This window comes from Capricornis sumatraensis, chromosome 18 (assembly GCF_032405125.1).
Source record: "Capricornis sumatraensis isolate serow.1 chromosome 18, serow.2, whole genome shotgun sequence".
Lineage (NCBI taxonomy): Eukaryota > Metazoa > Chordata > Mammalia > Artiodactyla > Bovidae > Capricornis > Capricornis sumatraensis.
The window spans coordinates 37,861,063-37,882,877 of record NC_091086.1 but is presented as its reverse complement, the minus strand read 5'-3'; the positions used below and the strand labels follow the sequence as shown (position 1 = coordinate 37,882,877).

The window sequence follows — 21,815 nt, the reverse complement described above, 5'->3', positions numbered from 1 at the left end:
TTTTCCAAAAGAGATATAGCGAGTTTTCACTTTATTGAATCAGTGCACTTTATTGGGCACACTATGTTCCTTAAAACCCTTTCCCCCACTCCCTACATCCCTCCCGTCCTTACTTCCCTCTCTTTATTTGAGTTGCTCTACTAGAGTGCCAGGTACTTTGGGAACTGATAAATAGGACACAGTCCCTGTTCTCAAGTTGCTCCCAGTTTGGAAAGCACAGTCATCAGCCAGTTCCTGTAATGCAGAAGGACCGTGAAGAGTGAGTTCTAGGAGCCTGGACGATTTTCCTGTGGTCTCATTTTAGTAGTTATTTGCTCTTCTGTAAAGTTAGGTTGTGGACAGGGACAGCTGATCCTGTTCTGTTAATAAGCAAGTGTACAATCCAGATAATTTTTGCGGTTTAAAGGGGAGAACCAAAAGGCTGGTAGGCTTTGCATTTCTGAATTCTGGATGTTCTTCATGTGATGATGGAACATTGACGAACTTTAGCCATCAGTTCCTGGAAATTGCTGGTCATGGGCAACCAATGTCTGATATAATTAGCTTTAATCCATACTTTGAAGATTAGCCAGTTGCATGGGCCAGAATTATTATAAATTCACATTGACTCATCAATGTGCTCATATATATTCCTACAAATTTAGTGTGTTCTGTCATTTCTCTCAAAACATTGGCATTCTCTTATAATAGCCTTTGTGTGTTTCTCTCCAACTTTAGAGTCTTAAAATTTAGTATAATAAATTGTTATACAAACAGATATGAAGTGAGCTGTCCTTTGGGATATTCAGCATAACATGCTGGTTAGCTATTTACCCCTCACAACTGGCTCAGCAGAAACGTTGTCTTTATGCAGTCTACAGATAATCAAATATTATGATAATAACAAATACATTTGGAGGTCTTTAACTTCTAATTTGGTCCAAGACACCTCAGTTAAAACTTGAAGATGATAGCCAGATGGATTAAAGATAAGCAAAGGCAGTAAAATTTTACAAAATCACTGGAATCAGGGAGGGATGCAGAAGTAAATTACAAAAGTAAGTCACGAAGTGTATATTGACTTATTCAGCTAAAACGGAATCCCTGGTTCATGGAATTTTAGGACTGGAAAGGGAGTTTGGGGTTAGCTGATTAATGACCCCCAAAGAAACCCAACTCTGAATACCCTACACTTGTGAATATGTTACCTTATATGGCAAAAGGAACTTTGTAGATTCAGTGATGATTTTGAGATGGAGAGATGATTCTGAGTTATTTGATTGGGTCCATGTAGTCACTAGGGTCCTTATGAAAGAGAGGAAGAGGGTCAGTGTCAGAAGAGGGGATGTGACAATGGAAGTAGAAGTCAGTGATGCAGCCTCAAGCCAGGGAGAGGGGGCAGCCTCCAGAAGCCGGGAAAAAGGCAAGGGACGGGTGGATTTTCTCCTCAAGGTTCTAAGAGAAGTACAGTCCTGCTGACACCTTGGTTTTAGCACATGGGTGCTGATTTTGGATGTCAGGCCGCTGTCATCGATGCATGTTGTTTTAAGCTACTAAATTTGTGGTAATTTGTTATATCACTAATAGGACACTAATACAGACCTTATATGTCCTATAGTGACTCAGTCTTTCTTGAGCCTCCCCCTGGGCTTCCCTGCTAGCTCAGTTGGTAAAGAGTCTGCCTGCAGTGCAGGAGACCTCAGTTTGATTCCTGAGTTGGGAAGATTCCCTGGAGGAGGGCATGGCTACCCATTCCAGTATTCTTACCTGGAGAATCTCCATGGACAGAGGAGCCTGGCAGGCCGCAGTCCATGGGGTCACAAAGAGTTGGACATGACTAAGCACAAGCCTCACCAATCGGGTTTTTTTGGGGAGAGGAATGGACTGGGGTGCAACAGGAAGCACTTGTTGATGCTCAGAAGGATTGTGAGATCAGGAGAAATTTTTGGTGTCCAAAATTTGCCATGAGGATCTCAAAAGAGCACAAATTCGTTGCAGTTAGTGGCATAGGACGGAGGTAGAGCAGTGTCTTGCGGTTGTTCTGGGAATCCTGTTTTACCAAAGCTGTTGTTCTCTCTTCCTAGTGGTTTTGACAACCGCCCCCGCCCCCCACCATTAAATAAAGAGCTGTCTCAGCTGCCATAACTGCCTTGACTATGTTCACTGCTGGCCAACCATCCTTAGCGTTTGTTTGTGAAATCCTTTTGAATCCATTTTGTACTAAATTGGTGGTTTGAACATAAGCTCAGATGAATGAAACCGTCTCTTCCTGATCCACAGAAAAGAGGCTTGAAACTTCCCCTAACGAGGGAGTTTGTTCTCTTGTGGCTTAGCTGGTAAAGAATCCACCTGCAATGCGGGAGACCTGGGTTTGATCCCTGGGTTGGGAAGATCCCCTGGAGAAGGGAAAGGCTACCCACTCCAGTATTCTGGCCTAGAGAATTCCATGGACAGTCCATGGAGTCACAAAGAGTCAGATACAACTGAGTGACTTTCACTTCCTAAGTTTTTGACAGAAAGGTATTTTTAAAAAAATTTAATTCCAGTTCTTTCATTTGCATTTGAAGACCGTTTTCTTTCTTTCTATTAAATGAAAATGGGGAATATTTGGTCAACTTCCGTTTTATTTGGTCTGCTTGAAAATCAGTTTTGCCTTTTTTTCTAGCCAGTTGATCTTTTTTCACTTAGTGTGGGTTATTTTCTAAGTTGTTAGGTATTTTATGTTTCTCTTGAACCTTATCCAAGTGCCCTGTGATCCTTTTAAGCTGAAACTCCCTAACTAAATCTAGTTATTTAGTTATATTATGGGATCTAGTCAGTGGTGGGAGATAGAGTGCCTTTTACTGATATTTGAAAACAACCCTGCATTAATTTTGAATGTTGATTTGAAATCACCACAGTTGAAATACAAATTGGCATTGACTTTGAATAGAAGTCAGCTTATTAACAATATAATTTGATATGTCAGCTGTATTACTAAGAACCTCTGTGAAGTGAAATGACCTTTTCAAACTAAAATTTTTGAGTTTAGGATGTGTTCTTTTGGAAATATTTTGTTCTATCATTATTCAAAAATAATGACATATTAGGGTGCCCAAATTTAATTACAGGATCCCTGCCTTGGTGGGCACATTCTTTGTGCTTTTTAGTTCTTCCACATGCTGTTTGGGCTTCTGTGGTAGTTTAGCTGGTAAAGAATCCGCCTGCAATTCAGGAGAACCCAGTTCAATTCCTGGGTCAGGAAGATCCCCTAGGGAAGGGATAGGCTACCCACTCCAGTATTCTTGGCCTTCCCTGGTGGCTCAGTTGGTAAAGAATCCATCTGCTACGCAGGAGACCTGAGTTCAATCCCTGGGTTGGGAAGATCCCCTGGAGAAGGAAATGGCTATTCACTCCAGTATTCCAGCTTGGAGAATTCCATGGATTATATAGTCCATGGGGTCATAAAGAGTCAGACACGACTGAGAGACTTTCACTTTTATATGATATTTAGAAGAACATCAAGTTGCAATATTCTATCAGTATCTGTGCATATCAAACAGTGCATTAAAATCATAATAAGCTATAATTTCAATTTAAGTTCTTCTTGGCTGAGATTTGGCTGTATAATCTTGGTAACATATATTTTAGCTATTATAAGGAACTGTTAGCTGGGAGAAAAGGAAACATGGACTGTGCCCACTTAACCAGATGCCCATTCAGCAGAGGATCCAGGTGTTCTGTGTCTAAGAACTAGTTATTACTGATCAATTTCAATGAAGTAGCTCTCAGAGAACATGCTGAAAGTCTTTACTGATTTTTTTTTTCTGTTGAGCTCTCGCTGTCTTTAAGATGTAGCAAAATCCTGTTTCTCATTCTAGCTTTACTCCTTAGATTGAGTGTGTGCTGATGATTTTTTATCTGAACCAATCTTGATGCAAAATGGTGGTTTTATAATCCACTACATTTATCAGTTGGTATTCTACCATTATCAGTTCAGTTCAGTTGCTCAGTCGTGTCCAACTCTTTGTGACCTCATGAATCACAGCACGCCAGGCCTCCCTGTCCATCACCAACTCCCGGAGTTTACTCAACTCATGTCCATCGAGTCGGTGATGCCATCCAGCCATCTCATCCTCTGTCGTCTCCTTCTCCTCCTGCCCCCAATCCCTCCCAGCATCAGGGTCTTTTCCAGTGAGTAAACTCTTTGCATGATGTGGCCAAAGTATTGGAGTTTCAGCTGCAACATCAGTCCTTCCAGTGAACACCCAGGACTGATCTCCTTTAGGATGGACTGGTTGGATCTCCTTGCAGTCCAAGGGACTCTCAAGAGTCTTCTCCACCACCACAGTTCAAAAGTATCAATTCTTCGGCACTCAGCGTTCTTCACGGTCCAACTCTCACATCCATACATGACCACTGGAAAAACCATAGCCTTGACTAGACAGACCTTTGTTGGCAAAGGTCTGCTTTTGAATATGCTATCTAGATTGGTCATAACTTTCCTTCCAAGGAGTAAGCATCTTTTAATTTCATGGCTGCAGTCACCATCTGCAGTGATTTTGGAGCCCCCCAAAATAAAGTCTGACACTGTTTCCACTGTTTCCCTATCTATTTCCTATTAATTGATGGGACCAGATGCCATGATCTTAGTTTTCTGAATGTTGAGCTTTAAGCCATTATGAAGCTCGCTCAGTTGTGTCCGACTCTTTGCGACCCCATGGACTGTAGCCTACCATGCTCCTCCGTCCGTGGGATTCTCCAGGCAAGAATACTGGAGTGGATGGCCATTTCCTTCTCCAGGAGCTCTTCCCAACCCAGGGATCGAACCCAGGTCTCCCATATTGCAGGCAGACACTTTACCATCTGAGCCAGGGAAGCTCATTATAGGGGAGAGTAAGCCATTTAAGCCATTATAGGGGAGAATATTCCCTCCTTCCATTTCTTTCTTTCATTAGTGACCTAATCTGTTATCAGTCTTTTTTTAAAAATAAGTTTCTAATAGCTTTATTTTATGATTTTTTAGCCGTGCTGAGTGAGAGGCATGTGCGATCTTGGCTCCCAACCAGGGATTGAACCCGTGCCTTCTGCAGTGGAAGTGCAGAGTCTTGACCACTGGACCACCAGGGAGATCCTGGTTATCAGTCTTGACTCCTGAGTTGCCTTTTCCCCCAGAGGGTTATAGTCCATTACTAACCTTATTTATTTTGATGTTCAAATTACTTTCTTATTTTTATACACCTTAATGTCATGCATGACACATCCATGTCCCTCTCTTATGTGCATTTATTTTGCTTTGTGCTCTGCCTTCTTTCTCAGTTTTTGTGAGGATTAAACAAATTGAATCTTTCCTCTTTTATGAAATTTAAATTCTTTATTCCATATAAGTGAGCTTTACCTTTTCTGAGTCTGTTGTTATCTTTTTTTCATTCTGCTTCTGTTATTACTTGTGAACCTAAGGGATTATTCATCCCTTTCCATCATTGAAGAAAGGTTTAGAAGTCCTGAATTGAAGACTGTGATGCTTGTTTACAAAATCAGTCACCTCTGAAACTTCATTCATATGTCTTTTCTTTTCCTACATTCATGCAATCAGAAGGCGTAGGAATATATTTTGGTTGTTCCAATATACTACATTTTCTCCCATTTTTTATATTAATGCTTAGAATATTATTGTTAGAGTATTAAAGTGACATTTATCTTCAGATTTGAGGGTTTGTAATATAATTCCCATTTAATGAACATATACTATGGTGCCTGGAGATATTTTCTTCGAATGTCTTATCCTACTGCCGTTGTGAAAACGTTAAAATTGTAGAGTATACATTTCAATCCAAGAGTCTGTGTGATATTTTGGAAGTGCCAAATATAGTTTGTATTATTACATGAAGAATGTGAACATGAATTGTCGGTATTTTGCCTCATTTCTTTTGTTTTCAGGGTGATTAAAAACTCATTTGAAAGAGACAGTGATACTAGGATAGTAGTATCTAGCCAAAAAAAAAAAGGAGCAGTCTTAACAATCTTGTTTTTAGAGAACATTTAAAAATTTTACTCAAGTATTGAACATTTACATTTCTAAAAATGATAGAATTTGTGATTAAAGAATTTAAGCTTTATGAGATGGTGAGGTTCGGTGACCACAGTCTGGAGTAAACTAATGACTGCCTTAATTTTATTCTCACTAAAATAAAACTCACTGAGGAAAGAGATGATAAATGCCTTTTAACAGAGTCTTCAATATACACACTACTGTATATAAAATATTATCATATAAAATAGATAACTAATAAGGACTTACTTTATAGTATAGGGAACTCTACTGAATACTCTGTAATGGTCAATATGGGAAAAGAATCTGAAAAAGATGAATATATATATAACTAATTCACTTTGCTAACACAGATAGTAAATCAACTATACACCAGTAAAAATTTTAAAAAACCAAGTCTTGGATTATTTTTTCTATATATTTAGATTTAATTTATAAGCACTTATCTTTAAGTCAATTAAATATAGTTCAGCCAGTCAAAGTAAGTACCATCACACATACATACAAATAATAAAACATTGTCCCACAAACAGAAGGTCAAAAGTATAGCCCAAAGATTCCACTTCTACTCCCAGAGAGAGGCTTCCATGTAGATTGAGAGCAGATGCAGGGCTGGCACTCAGGGAACCCAGAGTGGCTCAGTTCCCCCAAGGGAGTAAGCCCAGAGTGGAGTGGAGAGAATTTCCAATCTTTTCATTCCTGTGACAAAAACAATTATAGCTGAAGAGTTGTATATGCCACCATACAAAGTTCCAAAGTCCCAAAACGGCCTCAACACAGTTTGGTCGTTCCCGAAGTTACCGGCTGCTGACCTTTCTCGAGTCTTAGGTTAGTAAGAGTCCATTCTACGCAGTTCATTCTGCCTCCCACCCCTAGTAGTTTTTCAGAACCTACTTCCCAGCTGTAGAGGTGCTGGTAAATGTTTTGCACTATTGCAGGTACTTTCTGTACGGAAACATTTTTTTTTCCTATGTCCATGCAAACATTTAAAAATTAAAAAAAAAAATATTATTTGAAACTTCGTGTGTTCTCAGTTTTTGTTAGAGAATACTGTAATTTGGATTCTTAGAATTCCTTATTTTACCCATTTAAGCACAGATAAATAGGTATTTCTCAAACCTTTTCTGCAGGGTTTTATATAACCCTTGGCATGAGGTGGGCTTGTAATAACAGCTAGTTAGTACTCTATGGGAAAATTGAGAGAGCTGATTAGTAACTTACCAAACATTATATAACTGGTTATCTTGAGCTAATAACAAAAATACCTCTTAAATTGCCTGACCATACTGACTGTGTTGTAAAGTAGTGAAAAGTACAGACTTTTGAAGGAGACCTGAATTTGAATCTCTGGTTACCTGTTCACTAAAAAAGTTGTCAGGTTGCATGGCACATCTTGAAGAGTCAGCATTAGCCATTATGTGAAAATATATGCAAGGAACCCCTGTTATTTACATTCTTGCTCTTTCGCTCTTTTTTTAGATATAAGAATGTAGCTCTATAGCTCAGTTTATTTAACTAAGTCCTAAATTTGAATCAGGTGCTCTGAAGTCTAATTTTTGATGGAGATTATTAAAGATGACTTAGGGATAGAATGAAATAATATATAAGAAATTTATAAATTATATCACAGTATAAAAATATGAAGCGTTAATTTATCTTAAATGAAGTTAATTTTTTTCCACTGTAAAGCTGTTATTCTCATAGAAAATGTGGATAACATAGTTGGATAACTTTCTCTTTGAAAGTAGGCCTTTAACTTACGTGCACGACAGTGTTTTTCATGGCAAATGTTTAATTCTAGGCTGACTTCAGAAAGATTAAAAAAATATCAGAAAATATCATGAGAGAACATAATACCTACTGAATGTAAGGTGGTATTATTTATTAATGTTGTTGGGAGTTCATTGGACTTAAAACATATATGGAAGAGTCAGGTTCTAAAGCTACACTTATTTTCTTGAGAGCAGTTATAGTTTGTATATATGGAGATCCTTAATCTCCAGCCTTACTCTTTGTAGACTACTGGTATATCTGGACGGATTCTATTCCTTCTTGTAGAGATCAGATAGTACCAGGAGAAGCAGAGGTGCCAAGAACAGAGTGTGCAGGTCTGGAGGTAATCCTGGGGTCCCTGTACATTTTGGCCCATCAAATAAGGCCAGCTGTTCATTTATTTCCTGTCTAGGTTTGGAATTCACCCAGTTGCAGGCCGGATGCCTGGTCAGCTTAATGTGCTGCTGGCTGAGGCTGGGGTGCCATATGATATTGTGTTGGAAATGGACGAGATCAATCATGATTTCCCAGGTAAGTGATGGGGTACTAGTGAAATTCAAGTGTTCTTAATATGAATAGAGCAATGCCAGTCTGAGGATATAAACTGTGGGATTACTGCAGACTTGCTCCCAGAGGAAGAGTAACCTGCTCCTAGTAAGTGAGCAGTTGAAATTAAATCAACGAAAGATGATACTGAAAAATAGTGAGACAGGATCTGGGAGCACCATGAGTAGTCATTTCGCTGCAAGGAGATCTGAAGGACGGTGGAAATCTTGGGGGACAATGCGGTGGAGTGGAGTGCCTTGCAGAGGCTTTAGGGACAGACATGGGTTTGGAATCCAGATCCTGACTCTGGTTTGCTCGTGCCCTTGAACTTGGTGTTCACCTTCAGGCTTCTTATTTATAAAATTGTTTCCATTGATGACTTAGGATCTGATTCTTGCCAGCGTCTTGAGATTTTACTGGTTTTCAGTTGCACCAATTCATGGTCAGTCAGTACTTTCCTGTTTTCTTTGAAGTACTGGGACTTCACAAATAAGGGGCTGGACTTGGTGGTTTTCACTGGCTAGATGTGGAATGCTAATGACATTTGACCCAAAATCATGTTTGTTAAAATTAAACCAGTTCCCTCTGGCAAGTATCCACTGTAAACTTAAAAAAAATACTGTTTATTAGACAAAAATAAAGAAATTATGTGTATGTCTAGATTCACATGGCATTTTTGGCAAAGTTCTAAGGTAATTTAAATTACGGTTCTTAAAGAGAGAATTTAGGCCATTTTAATTTTATGTCTCCTTTTTAGATTTCACTGTTGCTAAATTATGTGTGAAACTTGGCAGTTCCAAGAATTATGGACACAGCTTTAATATAGTACAGACTCTCAGACCATATTCTTTTAGATGTCAGATTGCATATTAAGTGGTCATTTTGAAAGTTGAAAATGGAATGCATATCTTTAATGTTACTGGCAAGATCATTTTGAGATAATAGCTGTAAAGTCAGATTGGGCTTTCCTGGTGGCTCAGTGGTAAAGAGTCCAACTGCATTGCATGAGATGCAGGTTCGATTCCTGTGTTAGGAAGATGCCGTGGAGAAGGAAGTGGCATCTCGCTCCAGTATTCTTGCCTGGAAAACCCATGGACAGAGGAGCCTGGTGGGCTACAGTCTGTGGGGTCGCAGAGTCAGGCACAACTTAGCAACTGAACAAAAGCAACAACAAAAGTCAGATTGGGTAGATCCATGGAGGGGAGGGAAAGCATAATAATACAAGCTGCAGTCAGGGTGCTCAGGTTCAGATTCAGGACCTATTGCTTTTAAGCTGTGTGATGCTGGCTAAGTTACTGAACCTCTCTGATAAAGCTCTTTGTACAGTGCCTGGCACAAGTGTTCATCCTATAGCTATTAGCTTATTATAACAACTATTATATTGTTTTTAAAAAGTCAGATCACCTTCATTTGCCTGAAGTGACCACTGTGATATTTTTATTTTCTGTTGTAGACACTGATTTGGTCCTTGTAATTGGAGCTAATGACACTGTTAATTCAGCGGCTCAAGAAGACCCCAACTCCATCATTGCAGGCATGCCAGTCCTTGAAGTCTGGAAATCAAAGCAGGTAAAGTTTCAGACTTGCATTTCATTCTAAGGATTAAAGGTCTCTTAAGATATGCACACAGAACTTTTCGTGGGTCACTTGATGAGAAATGATGATGCCTTTTAGGAGGCTCAGGAGTTAAGAGGAGATTTAGGGTCCAACTCTCTAGATCCAGCTTCTGTCTGTTCTGTGGTCACCAGAGAAACTGAGTGAATGCCCTGAAGGCCTCCTCAATTAGAACTGCTGCTGCTGCTGCTGCTAAGTCGCTTCAGTTGTGTCCGACTCTGTGCGACCCCATAGACGGCAGCCCACCAGGGTCCTCCATCCATGGGATTTTCCAGACAAGAGTACTGGAGTGGGGTGCCATTGCCTTCTCCGCAATTAGAACTAGAGGGGATTATATGGGTGGATTAACGCAATCTGTAACCACAACTGAAAAAGGATCTGTGAGCTTTGGGGATGAGGCTGGCTGAATTCCAGGCTGAGTCCAGTGAAGCAGATGGCTTCCCTCTGGGACAGTGAGTTAATAACATCACCTTCACATATGAAGATGAGCACATATTTTCATTTAATTTTTTTGAAAGGGTTGGGCTTCCCTTGTCACTCAGCTGGTAAAGAATCTGCCTGTAATATGGGAGACCTGGGTTCGATCCCTGGGTTGGGAATATCCCCAGGAGGAGGGAAAGGCTACCCACTCCAGAATTCTGGCCTGGAGAATTCCATGGACTGTATAGTCCATGGGGTTACAAAGAGTCGGACATGACTGAGTGACTTTCACTTCACTTGTACATTATGGAGTGTCCAGAAGAAAGGTGATTTAGAAATCCAAACAGTAACATGGCATAGGGAAGCAAGCCCTGCTCACAGCACATTACTTCTGAAAAGGCTAACTGCTAGATTGTAGGGAAATCTAGCCCTTATAATTTTGCTCTGTCCCAACTGTGGGCAACTCTTTTCACCACTCTCAACTCATATCTGGATTTTAAGAATCATTATAACAGATATATTTCCTTTTAATTTGTCTCTCTTTATTGTAAAAATGTGGAGTTGTAAACATAGTATCTGTGGTGGGTGAGTAGATGGGACATGCACTTGTTCATATGTATTTAAACAATTACTGCATCAATCATCAGTACTTTGAGAGTTTGCACAGTACCTTACTGTATTAATGGTATAGGGGACATGAATACATTTGCTCTGCTTCCATTTTTGAGTAGCCTCTGTGTCCTAGAAGAACGTAGAAAGGCATTTCATTTCTTGAAGAATTAACTTGGTATTCAACAGGATAGTGACATCTATAATCTGTGTAATTGTAAATGTCTAGAACACATCTTTGGCGCCCACTCCAGCACTCTTGCCTGGAAAATCCCATGGACGGAGGAGCCTGGTGGGCTGCAGTCCATGGGGTCGCTAAGGGTTGGACGTGACTGAGCGACTTCACTTTCACTTTTCACTTTCATGCATTGGAGAAGGAAATGGCAACCCACTCCAGTGCTCTTGCCTGGAGAATCCCAGGGACGGGAGAGCCTGGTGGGCTGCCGTCTCTGGGGTCGCACAGAGTCGGACACGACTGAAGTGACTTAGCAGTAGCAGCAGCAGAACACATCAGTGTTAGAGAGACTTACCTCTTCATTTTTCTTTGTGGAAGCATTCTGTTAGTCATTAGCTCTGTTCTGGGGCACACTGGATTACTCTTTGGGCTCTTGTCTTACATCTTTCTTGTCCAATATTCTTTACTTTAAATCAATGGGCTAAGAATCATACCATTTTCCCACTCAACTACTTTTATCTTAGGATTGGTAGTAGAAATTTATGCACAAAATTTGTTGTCTTTAGCCCATTCAGAGAAAGATGGTTATTATTATTATTATTTTTATTGGAAAATGTTATACATTGTCTTTATAGACAAAGACACTGGGGGGAAAAATCACTTATCACTCAGAGATACACTGTTGTTAACAGGACCTTTTCTCTAGTGGATGTAAGAGTATGGGCATATTTGAAGAATTCAAGTTAATACAAGGTAAACATGCAGGTTCAGGATGGGGAACACGTGTATACCTGTGGTGGATTCATGTTGATGTATGGCAAAACCAATACAATATTGTAAAGTAATTTACCTCCAATTAAAATGAATAAATTTATGTTTAAAAAAATAAAAATACTCCTTGTGTATTTTAAAAGTCTTTGTAGTAAAGAATCAGTAGTGGTACATTCTTTGTTCAAAGTTAGGGCAGGACAAAGTTTGTGTGTCTGACACGTCCTGGCCAGGTCTGTTAAATATACTCTCTCACCTAATCTTTGGTTCTTAGGTCATTGTTATGAAGAGGTCCCTAGGTGTTGGCTATGCTGCAGTGGACAATCCAATCTTCTACAAACCTAACACAGCCATGCTTCTAGGCGATGCCAAGAAGACGTGTGATGCTCTGCAGGCGAAAGTTAGAGAATCCTACCAGAAGTAAAATATAAAGATCAAACCACCTCTTCACTTGTGGGAACAGGCAAATAAATTATTAACATATACAGCTGATACACGTCTGTAGCAAAACTCTTGGAAGAAAAGGAAGACTCTGAAGAAACAAAGCAAATAAACGGAAAATTTTCAAGAGCTGCGATCCATCAATTTTAAAAAAGGATTGATAATTCTAAATGTCTTTCTGTGCATATTTTTTGTTATGAATTCCAAAAGTATTTTACAAAAGGAGAAAAAAAGTCTCATTTTAGGTATAATCCATTCAGATTTTCCTCAATAGTCAGCAATATTTTAAGAAATTAAGTCTATGATTTTTGGGACTTACATTATACATGGATTTGAAAAAATCTGACACAGTGTAAACATTAGAGCCACCTGCATTTATTTTTTTTTTTCACCAAATGTGACTAATTTGAAACTTTTATCAACTCTTGAGCTATCTTCTTAACCATTTAACCATAATCTGAATTAAGCATATCAAATTGGTTTCAGTTTTTCAAACTGTACTTTAAAGTCTGTATTCAAGGGTATATTTTCCTCACTTCTATTTTAATACATTAAAGGACTAGATAATCTTTCAGAGATGCTGGAAGCAAATCATTTGCTTTGTATGTTTCATTAGAACACCAATGAAACATGTAACTTGAAATCAGTATTAGCTGTATTTTTTAAACCCCATTTCCAATTGGAGATCTCTTTTAATTTCAGTTTATATGTGTAGTACTGTATTAAGTGCACTTGAATGAAATTCTACTATTTGCCTAATAAAATGAGTTCATCATGTTTGCATACTGATGTAGCAGTTGTCTCTGGTGACTAAAGGCTAAAATCAAATAATTCTGCCTGTTGTTAACATCTGAGGAAGGAATTGCTATCATGAAATAGATGAGATTAACTTGTTTTACCTGTTTGGAAGAATGACTTTTTTCCTAAATCATTGTGTATTTGAAGGTGTTATGTAAATGATAATGTTTGAGAGAAATGGTGGCATTTTTCTAGCTACCTCTTTGTTTAAGCACCAGTAAAGATTCTGCCTTTTTAGCACCAGTAAAGATTGTCCTTTTGCAGTAAACGTGTAATTTTCTTTGTGTCTTTGCTAGTGTGCCAAAAGTTCTATACAGGTTGAATGTGTGGTGAATATTCAGAATACCTATTTCTCTGTGTAATTAACTTGGCATCAAGTTTCTTTCTTTCTGCTTGTTTTTGGCTGTGCTGGGTCTTCACTGCTGCGTGGGCTTTACACTAGTTGTGGAGGGTGCTGGCTGCTCTCCAGTTGCGGTGTGCAGCCTTCCCATTGTGGTGGCTTCTCTTGTTGCGTTGACCGTGGGCTCTAGGAGACCCAGGCTTCAGCAGGCTTCTGTATCATGTGGGCCCAGTAGTTGCAGCTCCCAGGCTCTGGAGCACAGGCTTAACAGTTGTACCATATGGGCTTAGTTACTCCACAGCATGTGGGATCTTCCCGGACCAGGGATCAAACCCGTGTCTCCTGTATTTTTTACCACTGAGCCACTAGGGAAGTCCCAGCATTGTTTCTTGAGACAGTTATTAACATGTAAACACTATCTGTAAATCGTAAAAAGAAATAACTGGTGTGAAATTTTTTACTATAATGCTCTTGTTTATTGAATTTACAACTCGTAATAATTGTTGGTTTGGTCATCAGTTTCTGTTTTGCTGTGCCTGAGATTAAGATCTGCATGTGTGTGCATGTGTTTAAATCAGGAAAGACTCCTTTTTAATTTTTAAATGGTAAATGCAATTTGTTAATGGATCTCAGATCATTTGTAACTTCATGAGTGATTTATACCAAGAAAGTTCTATTTGAAGAAAGTAAACAGTATCTTGATTCATTCCATTTCCTTTTCTCAAAGTAGTTGTAGGTATATCTGGGTTTTTTTGGGTGGGGGGATAATTTCTTCATTCTGTTTTAACTAAAATAATTATACTTGGATTTATTATTTCCATCATTTATAGCAAATATTTTTCTATATTTTTAAGATTTAGGATGATCTCATTTCTTTGATACTTGCTAATCATTCAGTTGTGTTAATTGAAAATTCATGCGCTGGTTGATTTTATTTTACTTTATTGTTTAAGGGATTTTTGAATATATATATATATATATAAAATTCCTTAAAGTAATACTCTAAAAGATTATTGATCCTGGATCATTATTATAGTGAGGTCTAAGATCAACAAAATAATTTTCATTCCTCTTATTTTACTATTCCTCCCTTTCTGATAAGTCAAACAACTGGTAAATATGACTTATTTTTTTCTGTATTGATCTATTGTTCAGTATATCTTTTTAATATTCAACTAGAAATAATTTTTAAAAATCCATTATATCCTACAATCTGTTACCAAAGAAAAAGAAGCAGTGAAGTGGTGATGTTGACTTGTGTTTTTAGTCTTATTAACCATCCTTTAGTTTTCTTAGGTTTGTCTCGATTTGGGAGTTTGTGTTATAGTTACTAATCTAGCTAAAGCATGTTATATAAGTAAATGTATACATTTTAAAATATATTCTATCTGTATATCTATTTATCTAACTTTGAACAGTTTTCTAGTACATAAATCTTTTTATCATTTTATATACTCTTCTTTCTATGGTTGGAATAGAGAGATTAAGAGAGGGGACTGATCTCTTCAGGAGACTTTCAGTTTTTCTGAGCCAGTGGATATCAGTTAAGTATTTGGTAATGGATCTGGAAGCTGGGGCTTGGTCTTTCTGAGTCCATTTAAGTCATGACCCTGATTTTTAGATTTTAGTCTTTTCTTATCTAACACAAATATGGGATATATTATGTTATTATGTATCAGTCAGCTTTAGGGTTTAGTTCAATTTATCTGGTCCCAAAGCCTTATTTTGTATAATAACTTATAACCCATATGTTTATATGACTTAGAGGCAAATTTTCTAGTCCCCAAAGGCATAAGTCTTGTGAATTAAAGCATTTTAGCCCTGGAAAGTTGGACAGCTCTTTTGTGTAGATAGGGGAGAATAGTTCAGATGGCTAATTTATAGCTCTTGCCAGTTTTTGAAAGTCTTTGCCAACAAATAGTACTGGGGCAGAATGGTTAAAAAGGAAAAAACCCAAACTCCAAACTTCAATCCAGTGGCAGTAACTTGCATAACCGGGTTGCTCTTTAGCTTCTCAAGGGAAAGAAGAATTAGGTTAATTAACAAAGAGAAAAAAAGAAAAGACTTTTCTAAGTGAAACTTTTAAAATGTTGATTTACTAAGGCAGCAGAAATAGTAACATTTGAATTTCAAAACACTCAAGATTGCTGTTCTTAAACTCTTATCTCTTAGACATTTATGTAGTGGGCTGAGGAATTGAACTGTTTTCTCTACTATAATAAGTAATTACAGATATTTAACATGGTATATACTGTAATTGTGGATGGAAATCTTTTGGATGCTGGTAAAATAGTGATATAGATGATACAGTAATTAGAATGACCAAGATTTGAAGCTCTTACATATAATAAGGTAGTGGTAGAAAAAAAAAGTTAGATCATAGTAGATAATTCATTTGGGGAAAAAGTAGAAAACCATATTGGATAGATAGAGAAAGGTCAGTTTATGAAGAACTTTAAAAGTGAGGTATATTACATCTCAGTCATGTTGATTGTCAAAGCATAAGACTGCCTTATTCAATATGAATTATTTGTACTTCATATTTTTGCCAACCTTGAACTCTGCTTTTCAGTTCTTTCCAAAAGCCTATTTGTGAAAATTAATACCAATGGAAAGATTGCTTAAAGGATATGGAGTCCAGTTTGCCCCTTGATATTTCAAATTTCAAAGACCAACCAGACCGTCTGTGAACTGGGTGCTTGGGCTGCATTGTCTGGGTTATTGTGAGTAACAAAATCATGAAGATGCTGGAATGGAGAGGGTGCCCATGAGATGGGGTGATGTGTGTGGGAGAATCCATGTGGCAGCAATGGAATGGCAGGGGCTAGAAGTGGTTGTCATGGATTTTGAGAAGGATTGAGAAGGGGATGTGGATTTGGGGTATGCAGGTAACACCTGGAGTGATGGTGGCTAGTTCTTTCCCACCGCAATGGAGAGAAGGGAAAAAGGAAGTGAGAACTCAGCCAAGGGATCAAGTTCAGTTCAGTTCAGTTGCTCAGTCGTGTCTGACTCTTTGCGACCCCATGGACTGCAGCGTGCCAGGCCTCCCTGTCCATCACGAACTCCTGGAGTTTACTCAAACTCCTATCTATCGAGTTGGTGATGCCATCCAACCATCTCATCCTCTGTCATCCCCCTGCCTTCAATCTTTCCCAGCACCAGGGTCTTTTCAAATGAGTCAGTTCTTCGCATCAGGTGGGCAAAGTATTGGAGTTTCAGCTTCAACATCAGTCCTGCCAATGAACATTCAGGACTGACCTCCTTTAGGATGGACTGGTTGGATCTCCTTGCAGTCCAAGGGACTCTCAAGATTCTTCTCCAACACCATAGTTCAAAAGCCTCAATTCTTTGGTGCTCAGCTTTCTTTATAGTTCACTCACATGCATACATGACTATTCAAAAAACCATAGCCTTGACTAGACAGACCTTTGTTGGCAAAGTAATGTCTCTGCTTTTTAATATGCTATCTAGGTTGCTCGTAACTTTCCTTCCAAGGAGTAAGTGTCTTTTAATTTCATGGCTGCAGTCACCATCTGCAGTGATTTTGGAGGCCCCCAAAATAAAGTCTGCCACTATTTCCACTGTTTCCCCATCTATTTGCATGAAGTGATGGGGCTGGATGCCATGATCCATGGCATCTGAATGTTGAGTTTAAGCCAATTTTTTCACTCTCCTCTTTCACTTTCATCAAGAGGCTCTTTAGTTTTTCTTCACTTTCTGCCATAAGGGTGGTGTCATCTGCGTATCTAAGGTTATTGATATTTCTCCTAGCAATCTTGATTTCAGCTTGTGCTTCATCCAGCCCAGCATTTCTCATGATGTACTCTGCATAGAAGTTAAATAAGCAGGGTGACAATATGACATACTCCTTTTCCTACTTGGAACCAGTCTCTTGTTCCATGTCTAGTTCTAACTGTTGCTTCCTGACCTGCATACAAGTTTCTCAAGAGCTAGGTCAGGTGGTCTGGTATTCCTACTTCTTTGAGAATTTTCCACAGTTTTTGTGATCCACACAGTCAAAGACTTTGGCATAGTCAATAAAGCAGAAACAGATGTTTTTCTGGAACTCTCTTGCTTTTTTGATGATCCAGCGGATGTTGGCAATTTGATCTCTGGTTCCTCTGCCTTTTCTAAAACCAGCTTGAACATCTGGAAGTTCATGGTTCACGTACTGCTGAAGCCTGGCTTGGAGAATTTTGAGCATTACTTTACTAGCATGTGAGATGAGTGCAATTGTGCGGTAGTTTGAGCATTCTTTGGCATTGCCTTTCTTTGGAATTGGAATGAAAACTGACCTTTTCCAGTCCTGTGGCCACTGCTGAGATTTCCAAATTTGCTGGCATATTGAGTGCAGCACTTTCACAGCATCATCTTTTAGGATTTGAAATAGCTCAACTGGAATTCCATCACCTCCACTAGCTTTGTTCGTAGTGATGCTTCCTAAGGCCCACTTGACTTCCTGTTCCAGGATGTCTGGCTCTAGGTGAGTGATCATACCATCATGATTATCTGGGTCGTGAAGATCTTTATTGTATAGTTCTTCTGTGTATTCTTGCCACCTCTTCTTAATATCTTCTGCTTGTGTTAGGTCCAGACCATTTTTGTCCTTTATTGAGCCCATCTTTGCATGAAACGTTCCTTTGGTATCTCTAATTTTCTTGAGCTCTCTAGTCTTTCCCATTCTATTGTTTTCCTCTTATATCTTTGCACTGACCACTGAGGAAGACTTTCTTATCTCTCCTTGCTATTCTTTGGAACTCTGCATTCAAGTGGGTTTATCTTTCCTTTTCTCATTTGCCTTTCGCTTCTCTTTTCCTGGCTATTTGTAAGGCCTCCTCAGACAGCCATTTTGCTTTTTTGCATTTCTTTTTGTGGGGATGGTCTTGATCCCTGTCTCCTGTACAATGTCACAAACCTCTGTCCATAGTTCATCAGGCACTTGGTCTATCAAATCTAGTCCCTTAAATCTATTTTCTTACTTCCACTGTATAATCGTAAGGGATTTGATTTAGGTCCTACCTGAATGGTCTAGTGGTTTTCCCTACTTTCTCAATTTAAGTCTGAACTTGGCAATAAAGAGTTCATGATCTGAGCCACAGTCAGCTCCTGGTCTTGTTTTTGCTGACTGTATAGAGCTTCTTCATCTTTGGCTGCAAAGAATGTAATCAATCTGATTTTGGTGTTCACCATTGTTGACCAAGGGATCAAGAGTGCTCCTATTTCCTCTGGTGTAAAGATGGAATAGGAGGATCTCATAACTTTTTCTCATTCTCCTTCCTGTGGCACTTGGGAAAATGAAAAACAGCAGCCATGTGATCTGATGTAGGGGATAGTAAAAACCCATGGAATGAATCATTTATGAATTGAAATAAGGCCAATTTTCCCCACCCTACTACTTTGTTTTTGGTTTACAATAGAAAAAGCAGCACTGGGAAACTTCTACAACAAGGTGTAGGACTAGATTTAGCCTGTGGATTTTGATTTAAACCAGTCCTTTCCTGGAACTGATTTTCCAAATGCCAGTGGGTTGCTATCAGTCAGCTGTGGTTTTTTTCTTCCTTCTTTCCCCCAGTTAGGGAGTGCACTTTCTGAAGAAGTACAATACAGTGGCTAAACCCGTGTCTTGCGCTGGTTAATTCTATTCAGACCATGCGATTCCAGTCCTCGCTGCACACACACGGTTAGAACTGAAAGGTTACATCTAAATCTCTCCAGAGAAATGCGAGAAAGTGTGACTAAATAAATAACTCCTTTGTATTATGTCTGCCGGAGAGATGGTTTTTTTCCTCAGAGGGATGAGACAGTGTCATGACTTTAGAATGTTTTGTCACCACTCTCCCAAGTTTACTGGAACATTATGCTTCAGAAGTCACGCCTTCTAGAAGGCCTTTTAAAACTTTCAGGGCTTTACTGATTCATGGAAAATTTTGTTCTTGAAAATTATGGTTAGCTCTGTGGTTTTGTCCCACTGGGATATATATGGGCATGACGACTTAGGCATACTTCAGGTCCACACCCTTGTGTCTGACTGGGGCTAACTGCTTCATTAGTGTTGGGTGTAATTCTAGTAACTTGGAAACATGGTCTCATAAAGATTGGAATCATTATTGTAAATGAGAGCACAGCAAAAAATCTTATGAGCTTACTGTATGCATAAGAATTTGAGTACCTATACTGGCTCTGATCTTTGCTGTTGTGCCGCTCGGGCTTCCCAGGTGGTGCTAGTGGTAAAGAAACATCCTGCCAATGCGGGAGACGCAAGAGACACGGATTCAATCCCTGGATTGGGAAGATTCCCTGGAGCTGGAAATGGCAACCCACTCCAGTATTCTCTCCTGGAAAATTCTATTGACATAGGAACCTGGAGTGCTATAGTCCATGGGGTCGCAAAGAGGTGGGCATGACCAAGCACGTGCACACCCGCACCCATGAACACGGACACACAGAGTGCATCTCACCCCAAATACTGTGTGTGTAAGTGGCGCCAAAGGTGGATTTTAATGATGAACCCGGTTAAACCGTTTTTAGTGGTGTGACTATAAAAGATGTTACTGTTTTCTACATAATAAATCACTTTGGTCATGCCTCATTTTTGGAGCGTATCGCTTTTCAGTACATTAAGCACAAAGCCATTTTAATAAATATTTTACCAGGCAGGACAGAAGGAGGGCAGTTTATCTTATACACTATTTAATTATTAAAGATAGAGTTAAAATCTCAGCCAGAAGAAGCCAACTTCTTACAGGAAGAAATGTGAAACAACTGCCTGCTGTCTTTATATGGCATTGCAAAAGTTGCTGGTTATCCAGTCAGGGTTTGTCTTGCCGCTCATTCTCTCTCTTTGCCTCATACACAAACACCTAAGTCCCGAGGATGCTTCCTACTCAGGAGCAGGAGAAAGGAACTTTTGGAGCAGCTGCTTTAGTTTTCCAGGCTTTGCTTTCCAGGATCTCACCTGCTGAAACTCCTTGCCTGCTTTGGCCTCTGACACATTTCCACCTGACAACCAGTCAGGCCAAAGCTTTTTGCTGTGAATTTTTGTCTCCTAGGTAAAAAACTTGAGATGTGCCAAAATATGACTATTTTTCCATGAATGAACTGAATTCCTCAGACCTCCCATTTTTGCTGGAATTGGAAACGACCCTTAATTCAGGGCATTTCCTTCTCCTACTCCTGGGGGCACTGCTTCCTTCTGAAGCAAGGTGGGTTGGAGGCAAGGTGAATTATGTAACCTCAAAGATTGAGAGGGATGAGTCAGATCCTTGGTGTCCATCTGTCCAGTCTGGAATGCTCTGAAATACACATTGTTCTACCAAGTCCTGGTTTCTAACATCTTTGCTGATTGGCATCATGTACTAAATGAAATAAAAGAAGTTACAAGATCATTTAAAGCAATATGGAATGGGGAGGAAGAAACACACAAGTGAAAGATAAGATAATCTCAATATATCTTGGCAAATTTCTCCTATTCCTACAATTTATATTTGGGGTGAACCTCTGAAAACAAAATACAATTTATATTTGGGGATAAACTTTTTTCTCCTTTGTGTGAAAATGGAATATTAGTGTTATTCCTACAAAGAATGTAGTAGGTGCCCTATTGTTTAAATAATTTGAAATGGAATTGATCCAAATGCTTCTAGCAAAAGAGTTTTAAGGAGTCATTTAATTTTTCTCCTGTGAATACCTGAATTGCTTCAGAAATATGTATTATTAAAAATTTAAAGACATGGAATTGTTTTGGGGAAGGTTTTTTTCCTCCCCTATGTGGAATATAAAGTGCATTATCTCTAATTTCTGTTAGTTTATTAACAGTGCTTTGGTGTTGATAGTAAAAAGTTTAATAGATTCATTCATAGTTGGAGCACCTCTCAAACAAAGCAAGGTCAAATCACACCTCCTTTGATAATTATTATCTTTTTTAAGGACACAAATTAGTGTTTCTAGCCCAATTAATTTTTTTGTACCAATGAAAAATTTTTTTGATAGTAATTTCTGTGTATGTTGTTAACTGTAATTTTCAGCTGGAGAAATTGGAGAATAGGGCATCACAATCTTCCCATAATTACCCTGCGGCAGATGAAACAGCAAGAACTTTATCTTCTGCCATTTAGCTGTATTTTTTCTTAAATCATGAGTGCCTGGTTGTTTGAATAAATGTCATGGTTCCTATTTTATGCATAAGCTTTTTGCTCCTCTGGAATAATAGTCCCCCCCACCCCCATGGAATTGTAGGAAATTGAGCAAAACAAAGAAGACATTAAATCATAAGATATTAAATCATGGCTATTTAAAACTGCCTTGATTTAGTATTTTCATGC

The 21,815-nt window shown here is 38.9% G+C and overlaps 1 protein-coding gene across 3 annotated transcripts in view; it reads left to right on the top strand.

The window, feature by feature from the left end:
• Window positions 1–13,402, top strand: part of NNT (nicotinamide nucleotide transhydrogenase) — a 92,362-nt gene extending 78,960 nt beyond the window's left edge. For all 3 annotated transcript variants that reach the window (XM_068990392.1, XM_068990391.1, XM_068990394.1), the window contains 3 exons: window positions 8,196–8,314; window positions 9,783–9,898; window positions 12,190–13,402. In XM_068990392.1, coding sequence (XP_068846493.1) covers window positions 8,196–8,314; window positions 9,783–9,898; window positions 12,190–12,339 — 385 coding nt within the window. In that variant the 3' untranslated portion in view covers window positions 12,340–13,402. The remainder of the gene's footprint in view (window positions 1–8,195; window positions 8,315–9,782; window positions 9,899–12,189) is intronic.
• Window positions 13,403–21,815: the final 8,413 nt, after the last annotated feature.